This window comes from Eublepharis macularius, chromosome 1 (genome assembly GCF_028583425.1).
Source record: "Eublepharis macularius isolate TG4126 chromosome 1, MPM_Emac_v1.0, whole genome shotgun sequence".
Lineage (NCBI taxonomy): Eukaryota > Metazoa > Chordata > Lepidosauria > Squamata > Eublepharidae > Eublepharis > Eublepharis macularius.
This window is the reverse complement of record NC_072790.1, coordinates 209265279-209289952: the sequence shown is the minus strand read 5'-3', so window position 1 is coordinate 209289952 and position 24674 is coordinate 209265279. Positions and strand designations below refer to the sequence as shown.

Below are 24674 nucleotides of genomic sequence, written 5' to 3'. Positions count from 1 at the left end.
GATCTGACTGGAGCAAGCAGGAGTGCACTCCCAGGAGAGGTTTCAACCCATTCCTATGCCTGTTTCCCCCACCTGCCAGGTGAGAGGTAGGGGGGCAGAGATTGGGAGTGGAGGAATGGGATCCCTAGCTTGAAGGGGACTGGTCCTGTTGCCAGCCATAGGTATCCGTAGGTAGCACTGCTGTTGGGGCTGACATTAGCGAAAGATGTGCTTGCAGTCAGTACAAGCTGGGAAGGGTGATGGAGTCTATACGCAGGACTGTGTGCTGATGGTCAGAAAGGACTGGGGTGCTGGATTTGACACACTGAGATGGATCCAGCCAGCATTTTCACTGAGCCTTACCTAACTCCCCTCCTTATTTAGTAAGCCCCACCCCCACCTGGCTACACATGACTTTTGTACACACAGGTCCTGTGACCTACAGCATAGCCTTTTGGGGGGTGGTCAAAGTGAACGCCTTCCTTTTCACTTATAGAAAAGATGGTTGGATCCTGACAATGCATCTGTTTACACTGACTGCTGCATTGAGCTGTATTGTGACCATTTAATTATTGTGGAGGGAGGGCTCAAAAGAAACTCCAAAAACCCTACACACACAACACACGCACACACACACACACACACACATGTGCACGCGCACGCACACACCTCAACACCTCATTAACGTACACATTTTGAGGCTTTACTCTCTGAATTTCCTGCGATGTTTGGAAACAACGCTCATTTAGCCCCATTTTATTTCCTTTGGGTGTGGGTGTGTTTTTTTTTCTTGTCACTTTTATTTTCTGGCTAATTTTCTTGGCTGAGGTTTCAGTTCTGCTCAGGGAACTCCATTGTGCCTGTGTGGCAACGACTTCTTTCTTAGTACTCTGATTTCAATGCTGCCAGCAAAATCCTAAGACTCTTTGCCATGGGAAATTTAAATATATTTAGTGTGTGCAAGCAATACACAGTCGCTCTCTTTCTTTCCTCCATTCATTTAAAACAGCAAACATAGCAACTACAGTCAGAACATATCTACAAGTCTAGCAACTTAAACAGCAGGGCTTACCAAAAAGACATAATACAATAATCTGATTTTTTTAAAAATATGGTTCATTAGAACACTCATGCCCACAGCAGGGTGAAACACATTTGAACAAACCCCACTATCAAAGTCATTATTAAAAACATTGATTTTCAAAATTTAACTACTGTAATACATTTTAAGAATATGCCATTTCACAGCTGCCCCACAGGAAGTGAAATAAAAAGCTATTCTTTAGCGTCTTAAGATGTCAGTTCAGACAGCCAAGGCAGGCGCCAGACAGCACAGAGAAGCAACAAAAACCTACTTGTGATGTAGGCTTTGTTAACTGCAGCGGAAGCTTCGTTCCTTTTCTTCCTCTCCCCCCACCCCACCCCCATGCAAAAGCACCTGTCAGTTGACAAGTATGGAAGAATTGGCAGAGCAAAATCAAAATCTTATCAGCAATAATTTGGAAAGACTACAGGAGTCCAACTGTTTTTACAGCCCTCTGCCTTTAAATTCAGAATTACACATTCAGCCCAGGAGGGCCGGTTGCAAAGACTTCTGCATGCCAGGCAAAGTATAAAAATGGTGCTCCCCGCCCCCTCCTGGCTGAATCACAAACTTTGTTTACTCCTCCCTACCACTACCATCAAAGCAGCTTTGGAGTATATCAGTTTCTGGACCCTGACCCCAAACCGGTTGAATTTGTGTCTACATACAACCATTAAAGTCATAGGATGCCTACCAGAAAAAACCACCACCACCACAAAGAGCAACACAAGCTTTGCATGGCTATAAGCCTGAGATGAACATCTGAGCTGGGTTGATTGGATCCATCTTTTACTACTTCCTGGCAGGAGGTCATCACTGCAGGGCAGGTGGGCCTGCAGGAAGAAGAGCTTTATAAAAGAGAGGGGGGAGTCGCCAAGGGAGCTCAACAGCCACAAGAAATAAGATCAAGCTGATTGGAAAGAGTCAGGCAATGCTAAGTAGGAGATTGAGGATTTGTGGGGGTATCTCCCCACTTTCCCACGATTTCTTTTTCCCTTTCCCTTCTGACCCATCAGCCAACATCCCTTTATCTCCCCCCCCCCCCCGCCCAATCTTCAGTTTTCCCTCTTTCCCTACTCCCAGCTTGTCAGCTTCTGTCTGGAAAAAGTCTGGCTGAGTTGTGCAGTTCTGGCTGCTGATCGGATACCACACAATTGGTGAGATCGGATCCCCAAATCCTCCTTCCCACACTCGTTCCTCTTTTCCTCCCCCAGCAACCCCATTATCCTCACCCTTTCATGGTTCCTTCTCTTCTTCTCAATCAGACAACTTACATTTTATCTGCCCCCCATCTTCAGCTATATTTATTGCTTATTTCCTTCTTTTATACCCCACCTTTCTCCACAGTAGGGACCCAAAGCAGCTTACAGCATTATTCTCTCCTCCTATTTATCCTCACAACAACCTTATGAGGTAGGTCTGGCTAAGAGGGCGTGACTGGTCCAAGGTCACCCAGCAAGCTTCTGTGGTAGAGGTGGGATTTGAACCTGGGTCTCCTAGAGTCTAGTCAGACGCTCTACCCACTACACCACACTGAATGCAATAGCTTGGGGAGGTTCTTAAACCGTCTTTATTTTGTAAAGGACAGGATATGTTTTGTTCTTTTTTGTCTGTACTGCCTTTCTCTACAATGAGGACCCAAAGCAGCTTACTTCATTCTCCTCTAAGGTTGCCAACTCCAGGAAATTCCAGGAGATTTAGGACTAGATTCTGGAGAGGGTCCACAGCAGAGTATGATGCTAAGGTTGCCAGGTATCCCTGGGAACTGGTGGAAGGGGGTGGTACTTACCAGGTTTTATTCTTCATGTGTTCCTGGCCAGCGCAATAATGTCACTTCAGCAATTGATGTTGTGCCCAGCTTGGAGCACAGACCTCACACATTACTCAAGTTGCCTGCCAGTGGTAGATGATCACCAGGTGACTTGCCACCTCCCACCAATCACCAGCAATAGGCAAGCAAAGGAGAAGACTGCTGAAAGCTTGCCTGTCACTGGGAACCCTATATAATGCCATAGAGTCTACCCTCCCAGAGGTAGCCATTTTCTCCAGGGGAATTGATATCTTTAGTCTGGAGATCAGTTATACTGCTCAGAGATTTCCAGGCCCCACCTGGAGGCTGATAATCCTGCACTCCTCCACTCTCCTATAACTTATCCTCACAATAACCCTGCGATGTAGGTTAGGCTGAGAGAGAGTGAGTGACCTAAGTCCACCCAGCATGCTTCCATGGCAGAACTGCGATTCAAACCTGAATGTCCCCATCCTGGTCTGAGACTCTAACCAGTGCACAACTCTGGCTTTCATATGTTGGCTGATATTTCATATGGTTGCTGCCAGGACTGACTCTGGTTAGTTTTCCCTCAAAAACAAAAAATGTCTGTAAAGGATCTACCTCTCCCCCTTGCCTTTTATTGACAAAACCATAGGCTTGAAGCCTAGTAATGCTGTTGTAGTTGCCTAGGCTTTAACCCCACCACTTTTTTTTTATTTTAAGATTTCAGATTTTTTTTTTTTGCAAACCTGGGGATTTCCTCAGGTTTGTGGAAAGATCTGTCTTGTGTGTTCATGGCTCTAGTTTTAAATCCACAGATGGGGCCATGTTGCGAATAGATATATAGATGATGACGACAATAATGACGACGATGATGATGATGTTATTAGCTAGTTAGAATGCTGGGCAGGGAACAGGTCAAGGTCTAAGGAAGCCTGAAGAAAAAGATGAAGAATGCTATGTAGTTTCCCAGGGCAGCTTTCTTTTCGTAAACAATGCAAAATCTATTCAAAAAGGCTTTTTATTCAAATGGGAGAGCTGTATTGTAGGGATGGGGTCTCAGATGCTTTGCTAATGAGTTAGGGACCATAGACTTCATAACTATATTGCTTTACATATTATCTGCTGCTTTAAATATGTACTCCTATGTACTGCCTGTGTTCCATGTTGTCTAATGTCAGTCCTAGAACTGATTATGTTCTGCTTCAGTCCTAGAATTGATTACGTTCTGTATTGGATTCTTGCTAATGTTATGTCTTTAAAACTTATATCTATTTACCCTATGGCATTGTTTATGGAAATGTACTTGATACTGTATTGGAATGTACCTGATACTGATTGTACTAATCTCATACTGTGTAATCTGCCTTGAGAAAGGCGGACTATAAATGACATAAATAAATTTTCATGCTTTCATGGGCCTCTATCTTACAGTACATTTCCATTGACGCAAGGATTTCTGTCAACAGAGTGCAACTTTTCCAGCTCTCTCCTCCTGCTGCAACTCAAAATGGCTTCCTAGCATCGCTCCTGAGACCTTCAGGAACGGCATCGGGGTGGGGGAGGATTTGGGGTTGAGCAGGATGGACGGAGGTCAGAAAGTTCTGCTGTGCTGACAGAAATCCTTTCATCAGCAGGAATGTTCCATGATGACCAATTTTAAGTGCTTCATTTTTTCCTGGATAAACAAGGTGCACAAAAACAGTCATAAAATGGGATAAAGATTGGAAAGGGGATGCAAGTGATTTAATTAGGTATTGAGATGCCAGAACTCCTTATATAGTGGAAGAAAGGGGAGGACAAACTTGTGTGGCTTATGTCACTTGCAGTGAAAACGGGAAGTAACATGGCTGATGCGGTAGCATTTTGCAAAATGCTAGAGTGCCTACCTTTTTATTTCCAGTTTTCACTGGATATGAGGTAAGCACATTGCTGCACTACTGGCACCACACTGATCCCACATTTCCTCCCAGAGGTTTCCAGCTGTGGCCTGGCAACCATAATCAGGCCACCCGTGAAAGGGTGAGCTCAGAGTCTGAGGAAAGAGAGAGGGTGGAAGTTCATTTGGGTGGGTGGGGGGTCATTTTTTATTTGGGCTAGAAGATTGTTTCCTTAACATTACGACAGCCAAGCCTAAAATCTGAAGCAGGAGGTCAGCATAAGGAGAAAGGAGCTTCTTCTCTTTTCTGTTATACCCCTCTTTCCCCAAGTTGCTTTTAGTGCTGCTGGAGGAAAGATACGGGGATCTGAGTCAGTTCAAATGACAATTGTGCCTGTGGTAACCACTAAACATCTCTACACACATACAGCTTATATACATTTGAACTATGCATAGTAAAGTGATAGGATGTCTGCCATCCTTTGCAGTTCACAGTCTTTTGTTCCTACTATTTACAGATTTCTTCCCTCCCCCCATGCAGCTTTGTATATCTGATGAAATGGGCTCTCGTGCACCAAAGTTTATGGCACAATTGATGTCTTTAGTCTTATATAGCTAACATGGCTATACATCTGGAATCCTGCCCAAGTTAGTTCCTTGGGGTTGCCAGTTATTTGTATTTAATTGCAACCATGAGCAAAATCAAAATGCTGGCAAATGTTTAGTCGTTTCTCCACTCTCTGAGCCCTGCTCGTATCCTAAGGCTTCTCACAATATATTTTTTGAAACTGAATTTTGAATATCTGAAAACTTATTTGTGGTGCAGTTTTTGAAGGCTTGATCATTTGCGTGGTAGTGAGTGACAGCACTTGAGCACATGGCCTGGCAGGAACTCCATGTGCAAGAATTTCAGATGGCTACCAGAGGCCAAATGTTTGCTTGAATTGGCCACATTCTTTACTAAACGAGCCCTTTTGGAACAACAGTTGTGTTAGTCTGTTATCACTTTGTTGTTCAAATAGCGCCAGTTAATGAATAATGTGCCGTTTCTGCTATATTGCCATTAAAACAAACAAACCACTGCCATCAAGCACTACCAACTTGGCCCAAGATCCTCCCAGCTCCAATCATCTTGCAGAAAATAAAGCCAAAGTCATGTTTTAACAACATCCTGCACCTACAGCTCTTTTGATACGATGCTTCAGTGCATGGGCTGAAAGCAAAGTAATTCTGTGATATTGTTCTGCACGTCCACAGCAGCCCCAGCATTGGAAGCGCCATATATGAATGATCTTTGTAAACTGACTTTTCCACTAATGATGTTTGCAACCCTATGCTTGTTTACTCATCAATAAACCCTGCTGAGTTCAAGAGCTAGGACCGAACACTGTAGTCTTTATACAAAATTGGGTAGCAATAAACCTCAGATTTGAAAGAAATGGTGTCTCACGCTGATTAAACTTTTATCCAGAGGATACCTTGAATATGCCCTTGTGCTGGACAGTATTTTATACCTCCAAGCTGCATTTTAAAAAATGGTAGAAGCAGCAATCTTAGAATCCATTTGAATATTGAATATTGCAGACCGAGTAACTACACTGCCGCCTTAATCCGGTTAACAGTTTTCCCATTTTCTGTAGAAACTGTAGTTCTGTGAAGGGAGCTAAATGGATGTTTAACAGAGGAGTCTCATCAGCAGCAGCAAAAGTTGCCTTGAAATATGTGAAAAGGCAGGATATAAATGTTTAAATAAATGAATGAATACATAAATACAAGTCCTTAGTTTCTTTGGGGAAAAGCCATAGCAATGAAAATGGTATAAAATGAAACAAGCTTGTAGCGTAGAGATTTTCTAATACTCATGCCATTACAGTAGAAAACTGAGATGGTCATAATGTACCCATACTTATGACATACCCCAACCTGTAGCTGAATTCAGAAGAATGTTCTTTGCTTGTATTTGCTTTGCACAACGTGCAGGCCAATGTTTTCTTCTTTTAATAAAAACGGCCTTTACCAATGATATGTATATCTCGAATATTCGCATTAACTGCCACTGTCAGCTTGGGAAAGAAGCCTTTTAAAAATCCGTACGATGCATTATATACCCTGGAGCATTATGGAGGATGAACATAGGATTTATTCATATTGCTTTTGTTATAGAAACAATAAACATTGCAGCATTATTGCCTCTAGTTAATAGTTTGCTGTAACTTTAACAACATTAGTGGTGGGGGGGGGCTAACATTCTGGGCAGGAATATTTTACTTAGAGATGTTGTTCAAAATGCAACTATAAGTATCATCCACCAGCAATGGACTGATTTATTCAGACATTATGTTCACCTTAAACAAGCAGTGATCTGACAACCAGCAGCTTCCTAATGTTTCAAACAGCACATGAGCATTCCTGAGAAGTATCTATACGAGGATACTTTCTGATTTCCTCCCAAGTAGAAATTCTTGTGGGGTACCAAGTTGTCCATTCAATGGAATGGAACTATATACGTACCATGGTTGTGTCCCATATTTTTAGAGGTAGGAGCCACAACTCAGTGGAAGAGCATCTTCTTTATATGCAGAAGGTCCCAGTTTGGATCCCCAGCATCTGTAGTCCTTCCACCCCACCCCCTCTCTCCCACACACAGGCAGAAATGTCCTTTCCCTCCCACTGGAATGTGAAACAGTGTCTGGGCCATGCCCTCAGCCCTGCTATTGGTTTAGCTGTTCCATGGTCACAGAGAGGGGCTGTGCATCCTGCAGTGCCTGATTAGGCAACTGACTTCTATTGCAGACTGAGGATCATTTTAGTTCCAGGATCCATAAGGACCTAGCACAAATTTGTAGCATCCGCACTTGACTCCACCCCTTACATGCAATCTCATGAGTCATGAAAGAAAAATACATGTTTTTATTTCTGAAATGACATAAATAGATTACACCATGGTTTTGCAGTTCAGAACAGGCGCTTTGGGCCTCAGTAAAGTGTGCCTATTTCTCCTTTCTTGATTGGGCCAAGTAGGCCATGAAACTTTGGTGCAAATTAGGGTTGCAGTATGCCTGCCATGGGTGGGAGATCTCCTGCTCCCAGTGGGCATCGCCTGTGAACACTTCAGCAATCAGCAAGAGAAACAAACACCATCAGTGATGATGTGACATCACTTCCAGGGAAAACGGGAAGCGGAGTCGTGCCATCACTGACAAAAAGCCCCATCTCTGGGCTAGTGGCAGTTCACCTTTTTCAGCTTCCCCTCTTGACTACCCAGAGGTTACCAAACTTTCCTCAAAAGACAGAGACCATGTATAGTTTGAAACAGAATCTTTCCTTGCACATCTGGAAAATGCTTCCTCAAGGTATATCTTTTTCTGTGAAAAATACAGTTGTTTTTTATTGTGCCGTATCTGTGTGCAAGATGTTTAGAACATGGGATGAAATGGGAAATTCTTCTCTCTAACAAGTGCCTGCCTACTCTGTCTGTTCGGAAGAGATATTGCTTTTATGGATTATAACAACAACAACAACATTCGATTTATATACCGCCGTTCAGGACAACTTCACACACACACACAGAGCAGTTTATAAAGTGTGTTATTATTATCCCCACAACAATCACCCTGTGAGGTGGGTGGGGCTGAGAGAGCTCCTAGAAGCTGTGACTGACCCAAGGTCACCCAGCTGGCTTCAAATGGAGGAGTGGGGAATCAAAGCCAGTTCTCCAGATTAGAGTCCCGCGTTCTTAACCACTACACCAAACTGGCTCTCTTAGTGTCAAACTATTGATTTTTAGATTTAAAGTCTGGTGGTGAAGGACCTCTCTAGGTTTCTATCTATAATATGCTCCAAAGCCATGCAAAAGAGTCAAAGTGCAACAGAATTCAAAGAAAGTTCTAAATAAAAATTTGTCCGGCGTTTCTTGGCACTGTGAATGTGTGAAGAACCCTTGAGACATTTGGAGTGTATGATCCTGCCTTTCCCTGTTTTGTCTGACACACACACACCTTTAAAAGCGGGTTAGGCAGATTCATGGAGGATAGGTTCGTCAATGGCTACTAGCCATGATGACTAAGGGGAATCTCTAGAGTAAGAGGCAGCAAACCTCTGAACAGCAGGGCTGGGAAGCAACATCAGGGGAAGGCCATGGCCTCTGTGCCCTCTGGTCAGTAACTAAGCTATGCTATACCTCTAGCGAAACTTTTGTGAGTGATACCAGTGGTGAGGAAATAGGAAATATCTAAATGAATGCTTGGTTTCTGGTTCTAAGTGTAAGTGATGCCTCTAGCACTGATTACGGTTGCCCTGTTCTTCCATTTGGATTGACAGTATGAGAATTGGAATAGCCCCTGTTTGACTTTTAGTCACAGCTGAATCAGCACATCTGACACTTGGAAGAACAACCCTCCTGGAAGCGTATGAACCAAATGCAGTGGCACAGAAACTCTTCCTGGGTTAATTCGCTCATCACTTATCTCAGCAGGAAGCACAAGCTCTCTCCACAGAGAGCGTATTAGCTCAGCTTTCAATGTAAAAAAAAAAAAGAATAAGAAAAGATGGTGCGGTTGGACTGCTGACTGCTAAATCTGAACTTCCAGCTTTGGTATCTCAGAAGCAGCTGATTTGGGGTTTATCCAAAGCATAAATCAGCATAGGACTCAACATACTCTACCGCAGCAGTACTCACTCCACCGCTCATGGAGAGCTGCAGTCACAGTTGCCATCAACCAAAAGAGTCACATTTACTTCCATCCCTGGCATGCGCCCTGCACTTCAAGGAGACTTGGAGCTTCTACAATGGCAGATGCTTCAAGGAGGAAATTACCTGCCAACTGCTAGCCCTGCCAGAAAATGGCCTTGTCCACTTTCATGGGAGATGGGAGAGGTGCCACATTGGGACACTGTGCTTAGAAAAGCCACAGATGGCATGTCAAAGAACCACAGTGGCTCCTGAGCCACTGAGCATCTGCCCAACCACCTTCCAGTCCTGTATGTTGCCGCTGTTGGAGGAAACTTTCCAGTGGATCTCTCATATTTTCTGACTGAGCCTATTGTGCTTCCTTTTTTCTTTCTTTTTTATTTCTAGGTCTCCTCCTGCCCTTTGCAATCATATTGACATTGTTCTTGCTGTGTTGCTTGTCCATGCTATTTCCACCCATAGATTATATAGCTTTTGTTTGGAATCAAAATTACTTGTTTATACATGGGAAATCTTCCCGTTAACAAAGCTAGCAAAGAACGAGGGGAAAAAGATTGCCTGTTGATGTTTTTGCTGGTGTCCAATCAATCCTATGTTTGCAGACTTAGGAAACATAAATTATAAATTAGTGGCATTCTCTGGCTCAGCGGCATTCTCTGGCTCAGTTGTGAAATCCAGAATTTTAAAGTGGACTTGCAGTTTCACAAGTGTATTAGTTGTATCATCTCTCTGCATCTCATCTCTCTGCATGTTACTTTTACACATGTGAACAAATGGCAAAACAAGTATTGGGTACTGCAACAAATGAAGCTGTTGTACCCTTACCCTTGTAGACCTTATTACTGAAAATTGGGGTATAAATATTTAAATAAATATTAACAGACTCAATATTTATGTGATGGTCCAGGAAATGAATAATAGACAAGAGGACTATGGTTGTTGTGGGTTTTCCGGGCTGTATTGCCGTGGTCTTGGCATTGCAGTTCCTGACGTTTCGCCAGCAGCTGTGGCTGGCATCTTCAGAGGTGTAGCACCAAAAGACAGAGATCTCTCCTCCTGAGAGATCTCTGTCTTTTGGTGCTACACCTCTGAAGATGCCAGCCACAGCTGCTGGCGAAACGTCAGGAACTGCAATGCCAAGACCACGGCAATACAGCCCGGAAAACCCACAACAACCATCGTTCTCCGGCCGTGAAAGCCTTCGACAATACATTAGACAAGAGGACTGATATCTTATGTGTGTACCAAAATTAATCATTGCCATTCTGCACCTAGGAAGTATAAATTTTGTTCCAAGAGCAGCTAAATGTGATAAAAATATTTAAGCAGGGGCAATTTGAATTACTTCATCTGCATTTTTAATCCTAATTTGTTTTGCTTTTGTTAAACATAGGAATGGCAAAAGCTTCAAAAGAACCAATTTGATGTAGTGGTTAACAGCGGAGGAACTCTAATCTAGAGAACCAGGGCTGAATCCACACACCCACAGAGCGTCCCAGCATTGCGCTAAATGTTCACTAAACACCCGGAAGTGTAGCATCTTTCTAGCATGATTCAGAAATCGCGCTAGAAATACGCTACACTTCTGGGTGTTTAGCGAACATTTAGTGCAACGCCAGGACGCTCCGCGGGTGTGTGGATTCAGCCCGGGTTTGATTCCCCACTCCTCTGCTTGAAGCCAGCAGGCTGACCTTGAGTCAGTCACAGCTCTTGCAGAGCTCTCTCAGCCCCACATACCTCACAGGGTGATTGTTGTGGAGATAATAATAACATACTTCGTAAACCTCTCTGAGTGGAAGTTAAATTGTCCTGAAGGGCAACTTGTTGTTGTTGTTGCTGCTGCTGCTGCTGCTGTTGTTGTTAAAACTCTACCCCAACCACTGGAAATCTTATTCATCCCCTCCCCTAGCTTCTGAGATTGTAGCAGGCATTGCCCAAATATTTCTGAGCCAAACTAGAGCAAGCTCTATGTTTTGGGGAGTTGTGAGCTGGATGCTGTCCAGTGGCCTACCTCAAAGCATGCTGCCACCTTGCAAGTGTGTGTATCATACACACTCGCAGCCTTCTGGAGGAGGGAGCAGAGCTCAAAGCATTTATGCTTTGAGCTCTGTCACAATCTACTGCCTCCTGGCTCTGCTACTCTGGAGCAATCTACCATTCCTAGTGGAAATAGATAGAGCATGCCTCTCAGGTCAGCTGGAACCCTCTGCTAGACTGTGGGGATGTGATGCCTGATATACCAACCATTGATGCTGGGCTGGGCACATATAGCCTGGGATGCCTGTAATCCTTAGAATTTTGACATATCATGTCTAGTGATCCTGCCTTTCTCAGAAAAAGAAGAATATGATGTTGTTCCCTTTTGCTTACAAACCAAGAATGCTCAGGTTCCTGCTGTTAGGTTCCCACAGCAGAGATGGGTGTGTTCAAAACAATATTCATTTATTAGCAAGAAGATACAGGAATGGGAGCAACTGGTTTCATGCAGCCTACAGTATATGGTTGTGTCACCCTCCCGGTGGGGCCTGCAGATCTCTTGAAATTACAACAGATCTCCAGACTATGGATCTTTTCTCCTGGAGAAAATGGCTGTTTTGGAGGGTAGTGTCTATGACTGAAGTCACTCCCCTCCCTTCACCCTGCCCTCTCCAAATTGCCAGTAATTTCACAACCTGGAGTTGGCAACCCTACCTTAAGAACATGGCCTGAAAACATTTATGCTCCTCCATTAACATGCTGCGTGATGAAGAATTCAAGAGACCTTGAAAATTTGCATGCTATATTGTGATGTTTTGATTTGCCCTAAAAAAAAAAGGTATTTACACAACTTTAGGATTTAGTTAGGGTTGCCAATCTACCACTGGGGGGCAAGGGGCCCCCACTCCACTCTCACCCTCCACCCCCTGCTTACCTGGCCAGCGGGGGAAAAGGCAGAGGAACGTACCTCCCAGGGTGCACTCCCAGACAGTGTGGCGCACTCCCGCGTACTGTAGTAGGCCAATTTCGGACTGAATCGGGCTGCTGTGGAAAGCAAGAGTACTCCAGGGCCTGGTGCACTGCCCCAGCAGTGCTCCCACGCTCTGCACTGGGAGCGCTCCCGGGGGGGCATGTAGGTTGCCAGGTCCAGGCTGGAAAATTCTTGGAGATTTGGCGGATGGAGCCTGGAGAGGGCAGGGTTTGGGGAGGGGAGGGGCCTCAGTGGGGTATAATGCCATAGAGTTCACCCTTCAGAGCAGCCATATTTTCCAGGGGAACTAGTGTCTGTAGCCTAGAGATCAGTTGTAATTCCGGGAGATCTCCAATCACCACCTGGAGGCTGGCAACTCTAGGGCCATGTGGCCTGGACAATAATGTCACTTCCTGGTAGCGACATCATCACACAGGCTGGGATGTGCATGAGGGCAGCAATCAGGTAAGTGCCAGGTCTCCAAACTCCCACCTGGGAGGTAAGGGGATCTGGAAACCCTAGGTTGAGCTGTACAGAGAGACTTCACAGGCAGATAAACACAATGCAGCAATATCATCCAGTAACATTACAGTGCATTTATTGTATACATTATAGTGGAACAGTCTCCCTCCGCCCCCCCCCCCCGATATTTGTGTGTGTTGGTTAAATCTTATGGGGTGGAGTCCTTGCTTGTTAGTTTTGTTTGTTATTCAGAAATGTAGAAGGGTTATCAGCTCCAGGTTGGAAATTCCTAGAGATTTAATGATGGATCCTGAGGAGAGAAGGGACCTCAGTGGGGTATAATTCTATAGAGGCTACCTTCCAAAGCATCCATTTTCTCCAAGGTAAACGATCTCTGTGGACTTGAGATCGATTGTAAATCCAGGAGAACACCAGGCTCCACCTGGAGGTTGGCAAGCCCGTGTTAAGGCCTCTGGTCTGCATGTTGTGCAGCTTATGTCGAAAGCTTAGTTCAGGTAAGTGGTGCAAAGTAAAGCTAGCTGCAAGTTGCATCTTAGCCTCCGGGAAGAAGCTGCTAGCTTATTCTCAAATATAAACTCAGTACGTCACTTTTCTTGACAGAAGGCTAAAGGGCAACTCAAAACCAGCCTAGCACCACCTGACTGAACTTAAGCAGCAACAACACATCCTTCACAAGGAACAGACCAGAGGCATTAACATCATGGCCTAAAGCATCTCCTCTCACCTACCCCCTATTATTTTGGTTTGTTCTTTTAACATCCAGCTCAAAGAAGCATTCTAGAGAACATGAGTCATCATTGCACACTATTTTGTGATGTCTGAAACTGTTCTTAGAAAAAGCTCTCTCTCTCTCTCTCTCTCTCACACACACACACACACACACACACACACACACATTTTTCTATGTATAGACTGGCATTGCAACCTCTGTAGGACTAGTATATTTTTTTCTTCTTGCAAAATACTGGAGGAAAATAGAGGTTTATAAGAGCAGGAACATGTCTAAAGTAGACAGGTTAGATCTGGTTAAATCCAACACTACCTTTTGGTTTTATCAAAATAATCTCCAGTCATTCTTTAATGTTGGGAAGCATTAAGCAGACTGATCTGCATCCAGCTAATGCCCCTTGGCTTCTGCGCACCTGCCGTTTCTTCCTTTGGATAGGAGCAGCATTGGCTTCCCAGTGGCATGGCTTCATACCTGACAAGATTGCTGTTAGTTCCAGTTTCATGGACAACAAGCCAAAATCAACTTAGCATATAAAATCTGACCTTAATGTGTTTTATATGGGCAAGCGCAAGGCTTGAGAAAGGTAATAAATGGTTTAGAGGAGCAAGAACAGTAATACTTTGTTAAATGGACAAGAGGTCTGTATGCAGAAATCTTTTTAAAAAGCTGTTTCGGCAGATGTGCTGATTTGAAAACAATAGTTCAACTTTTCCCAGATTATATGAACTAAGTAAAACAAAACAAAACACGGTTTTGCTGCTGCCCATTTTAAGTTAATTCATTGCCCTGTTCTTTAAGTGGTTAAAGAATTATGAACCTGATAAAGGTTTATCCAGTGGTAGAAAGGATGATGGAGAGATCCAGTCCTATATCTAACCAAAGCCCTTCTATTTCTCTTTTCCATGACTCCAACTGTATTTCATCTCATAGGAATGTATATGAATCAGGCAGCTTGGAAGAAATACCAAGTTTTCTCTTTTTGTTATGAGATTTCTCTGCAGGAGAAACCTATTCATCTAGGGACATAAAACAGTAATCCTGTATGGTGTGTGTAATAGAAGAGAGTATTAGAGCATGTTATTAAACCTGTCAGAAAATGCCAGAGGGAACATTGTAGAATGGGGTGGGGGCTTTTGCCCCTGTCCTCTTTCAGAATGGACACTTTCTGAAAGGCTTCAGGGTGGGAAATAAGGCCAAGTGGCTTCATGTGCTCAAACCAATAAGAATGGCAGGGCTTACTTTACAAACTTCCAGGGCCACCCTACAGTAGGCATCCACTTCAGCTGTCCACTCACCCACTACATAGTCAGGGACTAGTTGCTTGCTTTGGGGATGAACAGGAATTTTGGGAGACCAAGAAGAGAACCTTTTTCAGCTGCTTCATGTTGCCAGGATATTTAAATAAATAGGTCTGGTCTTTTGGGGTTATTTAGACGCCATCTGAGGCATTGGCAGGAAAGTGTGGCTTAATTTGCTTAAATGTAAGGAATTAGTAGGCATCCTGAGTGAGTCTAAGGATCTGAACCAGACCCTTGATGCCATCATTGGAATCCTAATGCTGTCAGAAATGGGGGGGGAGGAGGTGGTGAAGTCCTGTGGGCAAGAAAAGCCGGGCACAGCAGCTGGGCCATACTGAGATTTCAGCCAGGGTGGAGTTGCCTAAAATTGGTGGTTTACTGAGGCTACATATTAGAGATTAACAATACAGAAGTATTTGAATTTTTCAGATTACCTCATATAGCCCTCATACAACCAATCAAATGGACTCTGACATCTTAATTCTAGGCGCGGGGGCAATGCTGTGTTTGTGTTACACAACAAGGAGGCTATCTAGGGGTCAATTACAATGTTGCTGAAATGTTGCCATGTGGCAATATTCTGGATTTGCTTCTTTTCAAGTTGCAGGCTGTAGCAGTCTACAGTCAGTCTAAGGAAAAGAAAGAGTAGAGTTTCCTATTTGCCTGAGCCCAGAATGTAGGAATGACATGACACAGGGTTGAAGATTCTGAACACCGTTCTCGCCATTTGGGCAGTCGTGCTTTATTTAACATAGCAGGTATACAGCAAGAAACAATGTCTGAGGAAATAGATGTTTGTCTTTTGCTAATCCCTTGCTAATCAGTTACAGACAGAGACAGGGAAACTGCACATAACAGAGAGAAACTTTTGCATTGTTAAGCATTTATAAGTATGAGGGGAGCAGAGTGACCTTTGATCAGGGTAGGTATGCCTATCCGCTGACCCACACCAGAAGCCTTCCTTCCATCAGGATATCACATGACCTCCTCTGGTTTTTTGTTGTTAAGATAACTCCTTGCTTGCATAGCTAATCTCGCTCTAGTTCCTTCCTTTGACCAGAGCCGGTGTACAGACTGAATTTCCACCTAAATTCCTATAGGACCTAATAAAATGCTCAGGCCTAACATTATGGCTCAACAGCAAATACTGCACCTATGTGGTAATGGCACAAATGTGTAATCTGCCTTCTACATGGATAGACCAGATTGTGGTAGAGAATTTCAGTATCACTTGCAGCTGTATATTCCCAGCTGTAGAAGACTGGCTCTGATGCATGAGGTTTTATCTTATAGAATATGTACATTCAATTTTGTTTGTACTGTTAATTTCATTCTGGTAATCACTGTGCTTTCTCTACAGGTTGTATATAAAAATAATGATGTGAGGCTGGAACTATCTCGGCTTGCCAAGCAAGGAGATCCTAAAATGAAGATCCACGGAATTGTAGCATTTAAATGTGAGGATGTAGCGACTTTGGATCCAATCACTTTTGAAACACCAGAGTCCTTTATCTCTTTACCAAAGTGGAATGCCAAAAAAACAGGTTCAATATCATTTGACTTCCGCACTACTGAGCCAAATGGGTTGATCCTTTTCAGCCATGGCAAACCACGACATCAAAAAGATGCCAAACATCCGCAAATGGTCAAGGTTGACTTCTTTGCTATTGAGATGCTTGATGGCCACCTCTACCTGCTGTTGGACATGGGATCTGGTACAATTAAAATAAAAGCTTTACTGAAGAAGGTGAATGATGGAGAATGGTACCATGTTGACTTTCAAAGGGACGGACGATCTGGTAAGTTTGGGGAGAAAAAAAATCACTCTATTCTTCTTCACATTTTCTATAAAACCCAAGAAAGCAGGATAATGTTCCTGTACTAAAAAGATGTATCTTTTGAGATCACAGATTATTAATGTTGGATATTAATATTTAAAACAAACTATTTGTAAAGCACAGTAAATAGGACAAACACCAAATAATCAAACACCACCTACTTTGCAAATATATTTTTTTTAAGTATTTGGGAGAGGCACAGTGCCATCCTAAGTAGAATTATACAACCCTACTGACTGCAACGGACTTAGAAGGGTTTAACTGCTTAAGATGTAAAACAGACTATATGTGCGGGAGCCCATGAGGGACAGAGATATGGCTTTCTCCAGAAGCGATGTCATACCCCTCTAGTAATAGCCTAGAAGCAATGATTCCTAGAGAAGACTGATGTCACTTCTGAGTTTTTCCCGGAAGTGATGTCATGCTGTTACGAACATCATTTTTTTTCTCTTGCCAGCCACTGGAGCACCAGTGGGAAAAGGCCACTGTGTGCAAGAGATCGCCTGCTCCCAGTGAGCATACGGCAACCCTAGTGCAGATGTGTTCATCATAGTTTTTAAGCATCATTCTAAAACCAGCAGGAGTAGAACATTTTAGATAGTTTAAAAGCTACTAGGCAGAAAGTAAAAATCCCTAGATTTTAAAAGGAATGAACAAGCAGGCATGGTATAGAACAAAAAATGTCTTCGGCCCCACCAGAATTCTTTTACCATCCATTGAAATTTACATTGATATTTTATTTGGGCCTTTAAATGCTTTGAAGCTCTTAAAAATTCAAGCAAATTGTTCATTCAGATAGGACTTGATTGTTTTTTCCTTTGGGACAGAATTCAGCAGCGACTGTACAAGTAAGCTCAATATTCAACTGTCAGATAATTTCCTTCCAGATATGTCACTGATCAATAACCATTAATTATATGCTAGCTGCAATAAAAAATTCATGCTCGAATTGTGTCTCTGTCCCCTCCACACACACACATTTTGTCTTACCTTGTCTAATGCAGACTCAGCCAAATCATTTTTTTGCCCCTTGATGGTTCAGCTGACATTTAGGGAGTAGAAACTTTGTTTGTTTTTTCTGAAAGGAGGTAATCCTTTCATTGTGAAAATATAATTCCTCCCACTTTAGGTACCATTTCAAAGGGAGAAGACATTTTCGCCATCCTATGTAGATCACCAAAATAGGAGCTCACATTTCACAGGGGAAGTACCGCTTCATAAAATGGGCCATTTCTCCCTAGCCCTATATCTAGCATAAATTTAGACTTTATTCATCACAGTCCAGGGCTTAATTTACTGGAGACAACTGTAGGTTGTGTTTGAACCATAAGTGGGATGTTAGATTTAAAAATAAGTAAAATATATTCACACCTGTATACTGCCGAGGGAAATTAATGGAAACATAATGCCCATGTTTGAGAGGAGTCAGGAAAAAGTATGTCATATGTTGTTTTGGAAAAGTAGTTCCTGCATTTGACTGACTCCAGGGAAGGGACAGGAAGCTCAATAAACTTTGTCTGATAGTTCCATCTTTAGTACTGTGAAATACCCCACTGGGAAATTTTGTTTATTCCTTGAAAATATTTGGAAAGTTTTGCTTGAGGAGTTGCCTCCAAATCTGTGTTGAGCTTCACAGCAGGCAAAATATTGTGGCAACTGAACAATGAGATGTTTTACTAGTCTTCTAGTAGTCTTCTGTTTTCTCTCTTATTTCCTCACATATTTCCTTGAGGAGGCTCCCCCCAAATTCTCTTTTCATTTTGCTCTGGGAGATGAATCAGTAGCAATTCTGTCCACCGACAAACATCCACTCTGATTTGCTGGGAATCTTTGGCAGTGCTCTCTTCTGAGTATGTAATAGAAATAAAGGAGATTCATGGTTACCTAGCACTTTTTTCCTAGGCATTTGAAATCTGTCTGGAAAATGGAAAACATTTTGGACATACAAGAACAGTGGATAAAATACAACTAGTTTACATATTCTAATGCAAAGGATTTCATCACAGAGACAGAAAGAACTCATTCTGAATCCATGAGTAAAGTTGTTATGGAAATGGGAATTTATTTTTCCAAAATTCAGTTTTTCAGATAAAGCCATTGATTCCTCTTATTCTCTTTTTATCTCTTTTTTAAAAGAGGAGGGGGATGGATTAGGGTTCAGGGGAGAATTGTCTAAAGGGGAATTAAGAAAATTTCTCCATGAACGGTAATAGCTAATAGCAGTTTTCCATTGAATAACAGAAATTCCAGTATTGTGTGGCATTTGTCTTTCTATTACTATGAGCAGCTCTGAAAGTTTTTCCAGGCCTCTCGCCAGCCAGTGGTTAGATGTTATTAACCAATAAGCAGCAAAATCCTTATTGATTAATAACTTCTAGCAGAGAAAAACTGTTCCAATTGAGGGTTAAGGTCCAATCTAAATTGTACATTTGACCATGTGTTGGATCAGGTTCCCTGGTCCAACTCTGATGCTTGAACAGCCAAACATGATGTTGAGGAACCAAAGTTCCCATTCATACCAGTACACATTTTGGTTCAGGCCTATGGTATGAGAAGAGGAGCATCATCCTTCCTCTCCACACTGTTTTACCAAGCTGGAATGGCTGTGGGGGGAGGAAATCTAAGTACCCTGCTCCACCTGCACTGCAGTCCTCCTGAGCTGAACTGGGCTCTGATGCACTTGACTACTTTGGTTTCCTGACATCCCATCTGGCTGTGCGAACATTATCGTTGAGTCCAGGGAGCCCCAACCCAACTCATAGAACATAGCATCCAATTGAGACTCAAGATTAATTAGAACTTGGGTCATAACTTTGTGAGTTGGCCTTAACCATCTACTTTCTGAAACTAGGCCTTGGAGACCAGGTACACTTGAGACAACAAACATTTGACTTAAACTTGCTTTTAAAGTAAAGCTGATGTGATTCTCACTGTATTGTTTTGAGGCTGCTAGTGGCAGAGATCTCCATGGGGCATGTAAAGCTTGCTGGAGACTTTGAAAGGAGCTGTCCAGTGTGTGGCAGGTGCCAATGAGGGAGAAGGGGAGGAATCAGGGTCAAGGATGGATGGATGGATATAGGAGTTTCTGGATTAGAAAACCATCCTATTATGGTTGTTGAAATGGTATTCCCATTAAAATTCATTGTGGTAACTGTACAAGCAAAGGTTCTGGACATGAACCTGACTGGAGAGAAAAGTATGGTCCAAAATATTTCCATTTTGCTTTCAACACAAACTTGGCTTGGAATCCTGCTGTCATTGTTAAGAAAAATACTGTAACGTAGACTAACACATTCTACTAGCTAATGTAGTTTGGATTAATTGCCAACAGCAAATCAATTTCATCTGAGGCTGGAACTAGACATTACGTCAGATGCATGGCTGCCACTGAAAACAGCAGCACTATGCTGGCAGGTAGTTTCCATGCCTGCATAATTCCCACAATACATTTTCACTGGAATCAATCATGGGAACCATCACAGGAATGCTTTTTTGTTTGGGTAGAACTGTGATGTATGATATAGGCTGCTAATAGTGTAATCTTAAATCGTTTCACCCTTCTAAGACTGTTGGAGTCAGTGGGATTAGAATGGTATAATCCTACTTTGGATTGCATTGTATTTCTTTGCTCTTTGTATTTCAAGGCAGCATCTAGACATCACAAGAGGTACAGGACTCCTGATTAAATCAGCAGCCTTGGGTCCTGTTATTTCTCTTTCTGCAGCAATATCTAGTAATTCAGAACATCTGACTTGGTATCACAAATGCAGCAAGTTTTTCTTCCCTTGCAAGGATCAGCCAGTGAAGTAGAGCAGGAACAGGAAGCCTGGACCCTAGTGCTGCATTGTCTCATATTTTGTTACTAGACATTAAAGGACAATAGAAGGAGGAGATGCAGTGCTGCTGTTTTCAGTGGCAGCCATGCATCTGATGTAATGTCTAGTTTCAGCCTCAGATGAAATTGATTTGCTGTTGGCAATTAATCCAAACTACATTAGCTAGTAGAATGTGTTAGTCTATGTTACAGTATTTTTCTTAACAATGACAGCAGGATTCCAAGCCAAGTTTGTGTTGAAAGCAAAACAGAATGTTGTGTGATATATAACTATTGCCCAACATAATAGGACTATAATTTATGAAGTTTTGGTACTCTTGGAATTCATAATAGGAGGGCCAGATTATACAAAATGGGCATATCTGTGATGCTTCCTTCCAACATTATTGTTGTGGGTGTTTAAAAAAAAAATAAAAGCAGTCAAGAGGCTCACTTCCTTACTTCAGGAGGGATCGTGTAGGGGCCTGGTTTCATGTGCTCTTTTATGATTGTGGAAAACCCGAGCTCGACTTGAATTTAACATGTGACCACACTCCCCTTCAGAATAGTTTTGGGGAAGGAAAATGTGTTCCCCTTGTGTACGCGGACTTCGTCTATCCCTGCTTTTCACCCAGCTCATTTTTGCAGATAGTAAGGCGCCATAGGGGCCTTTCTCTTTCTCCTATTCTATGAGTCTCTGAGGCAAACACAATGAAAAGAGAGAAGAGAAAGCTCCTCCCCATGGCTCTTTTCTATGTGAGAAAGCATATGCTTTGGAAAGCAGGGACAGACAAAGCCACTCCTACCACTAGGAGCACACATGGGAGTGTTTTTTCCTTCCCCAAAACCATTTGGAAGGTGAGTACAATCACATATTAAAATCAGGTCGAGTTGGGGTTTCCCTCAATCATACAGGCCTTTAGAACACATGTGACTGTTTGCCTCCCCCTCCGTAGCTTCTTTTTCTCTGCATGGTTGAAGCAGCATCCAAGGACTCTGGGAGCTGCCTTTCTCATTGTTTACAGCCAACTTCCTGGGCAGGCACAATGGCTCAGAGGTAGAGCATCTGCTTGGCATGCAGAAGGTCCCAGGTACAATCCCTAGCATCTCCCATTGAAAGGATCAGGTGATAGGTGGTGTAAAAATCCTCCACCTGAGACCCTGGAGAGCTGCTGCCAGTCTGAGTAGACAAAAGGGATTTTGATGGATCAGTGTTCCAATTCAGTATCAGTAAACACAGGGAGAGGGATCCTAGATAGGAGCAGATAGTTCATGATGTTGGTTTCATTGCCCATCAGTACTACACAGATTTCTTCCAGAATCCAGCTCTAGCTGTACCCAGCTGCCTGTTTAGATGGAACAGAATAAGGATGGAAATGCACATTTGGGAATAATAATAATTAATAGTGCAAATATTTAGCTTATCAGCTCTAAGCATTCCAAGTACTTTACAAGAGCAAGATTTGAGTCCAGTAGCACCTTAAAGACCAACAAGATGTCCAGGTATAAGCTTTCGAGAGTCAAGCTACATACAAGTAGGAATGGAGATCTATGAGCTCTTGCATCCCAGTCAGAAGAAGGGAGTCAGGAAGCAAAGGTACAATGTAACATGCAATCAGCTTAATTTGAGCAGGGGAGTAAATGCAGAAGATTAGCATCTATAGTTCACTACATACTGACTGTGGTCTGTACTACATACTACCTATCCTGCTATGTAATTTCCGCACCATTTAACATATCATATTAATCGTTGTGCTTGGTTTCGACAAACTAAACATGATATACATGAATTAAATACAAAATTAAAACTGCAATCTCAAACAGAGTTAATAAGACCATTGACTTCTGTGGATTTTGAAAGGTGTAAATTAATTTAGGATGGCACTGTGTATTGCTTTCAGCATGATTTCCTTTCATTCTGCCATAATTGATCTATTAGATGCAGGTGAGAGAGCATCGATCTTAGGTTCCTCAAATGAGCATTAGGGAGGGGCTCAACTGGCTCTGGCACAAGCTGTGGGGCAATATTATTGAGTATGAAAAATTATAGGAATATGGAGAGTTCAGTGGTTTCCAGTGCAGAAAAGACATGTGAGGCTTGATAATATGGCAGAGATGGGAAGCCATGCAATCTGCCCCCTGGAAGCTGCCATTTCCTCCAGGGGAACTGATCCCTGTAGTCTGGCGATCAGTTATAATTGCAGGAGAAATAGCCCTATATATTAAGATATATTTAGCCATCATTAAAGAAAAGGTTGGTGATACTGTTAAGAGTTTCAGAATAGGCTCTGGGAGAACTGGGATATCACCCCCGCTCTGCCTTGAAGCTAACTGGGTGACCCGTGGCGTGGGCCACTCACTTGCTGGCTGATTAAACTACTTCACAGGGTTGTTATGAGGATAAAACGGAGGCAGGGAAACCATGTGTGCCTCCCATAGGATTGGGAAATCCCTGGAGATTTAGGGGTGGAGCCTAGGGAGGGCAGGGTTAGGGGAAGGAAGGGACTTTGGCAGAGTATAAATCTATAGAATCCACCCTCCAAAGAAGCCATTTTCTCCAGGGGAATTGACCTCTGGAGATCAACTATAATCCCAGGAAATCTTCAAGCCTAATTTGGAGGTTTGCAATCCTGCTCCCTGAGCTCCTTGGAGGAAGGGCAGGATAAGAATGTACTAAATAAATATGACAACATGGGCTCTCATTTACTAAAGGTTATGCCACATGATCAGTCTCTAGGACGCCACAACATTCTCTGTTATTTTGACTGCAGAATCTAACATGGTTCTCCCCTAGAATTTGGAATGATCATGTCTTTTTTCCAAACTAAAATCACTGTATTGGCAATCCTCTAATATTTTGTTTGCTAATTCTATATTTTCCCCAAGCTTTGTTACACACACAATTTTGCAGCCCTCGTATATTTTGCCTTCTCTACATTACTAATATCCTCATGTGCATTGACTATAAATATAAGTAAACAAATAAATAATGAAACAGTGTCAATGTGATTGTATAAATGATTGCATCAAGAATCTTTGGATGTCTTGTTTTACTGATGCACTTGTGTACAGGGATAAGGCACCACATAAAAAGAACGTTGATGTGGCTGTCGTATATATATATATATATTACAGTGCTTCCATGATAATATAGATAAGGAGAAAGATGCAAATGAACAACAGGAACTGAAAATCTGAAGTATGCTGCACATGTCCAATTCTGGAATTTATTTCAGAAATTCTCCTCAGCCCTGTACACATGTTACATTAAGCACATGTGCACCCTTCATGTACATGTGTACATCTGTTTGTAATAAAACACATGTTCACTTTGCACTGGAAGCCAGTTTCAGGTATATCTGATGAAGGGAGCTTCACTCTCAAAAGCTTATACCCTGGAAACTCTTCTTGTTCTTTAAGGTGCTACTGTACCGGAAACCACAGAACTATACCTGCATAAATTTGGCATTTGTGTCACGTGTTCAGCTATACATGTGCTGAATGTAACAATCTTTTTAATACATGTGTTGCATAATTCTCATGTTACGTTCAGCTCATGTATAGCTGAACACGTGACACAAATGCCAAATTTATCCAGTGTACATTTTACACAGATTGCATGAGTGTTTATTCAAACTTTTGAACAGAACTCTAGTTAAACTGGAATCCAAGAAAAGTAGAAGTGCAGAAAGAAATGGGAAGGAAATGGGAAGGGTGACATTTTTTCTTCTCTAATGGGTAATAGCCATTGATAGATGCATTCTCCACATTTTTGAAAGAAATTACCCACTTGGGAACCTTGATCTGGCTGGTTTTACTGGATAGTTACCTTTTGTGTAGGCTAAAAAATTTGTAGTGTTGGAACAAGGTTCACACATAGTGAACACTGAATCACTGTGGCAGTGTTTCTCAAGGAACAAATGTAAATAGATGCCTGGTATGTATTTTCTGCTGTGGAGCTAATTTGGCCTATATTCAAAGCGTCAGAAAGAATTCCTCGTTTGCAAATAAGCAGTTCAGAGAATTTTGCACCAGAGCTTAATAGACTAAAGAGTCTATTATATATCTAACAATGATATAAAGGTGGGTGTGCCAGCTGCTCGTTCATTCTCTTACACACACTTTTTTTTAAAGAGTACAACTGATGAGACAAGATTTAGA

At 42.5% G+C, this 24674-nt stretch overlaps 1 protein-coding gene across 1 annotated transcript in view; it reads left to right on the top strand.

Annotated features, from left to right (window-relative positions):
• NRXN1 (neurexin 1) overlaps nt 1-24674 on the top strand; it is a 1172093-nt gene that overhangs the window by 483387 nt on the left and 664032 nt on the right. Inside the window, exon 6 of the mRNA XM_054986029.1 lies at nt 16222-16660. Within this exon, the coding sequence (XP_054842004.1) occupies nt 16222-16660 (439 nt within the window). The remainder of the gene's footprint in view (nt 1-16221; nt 16661-24674) is intronic.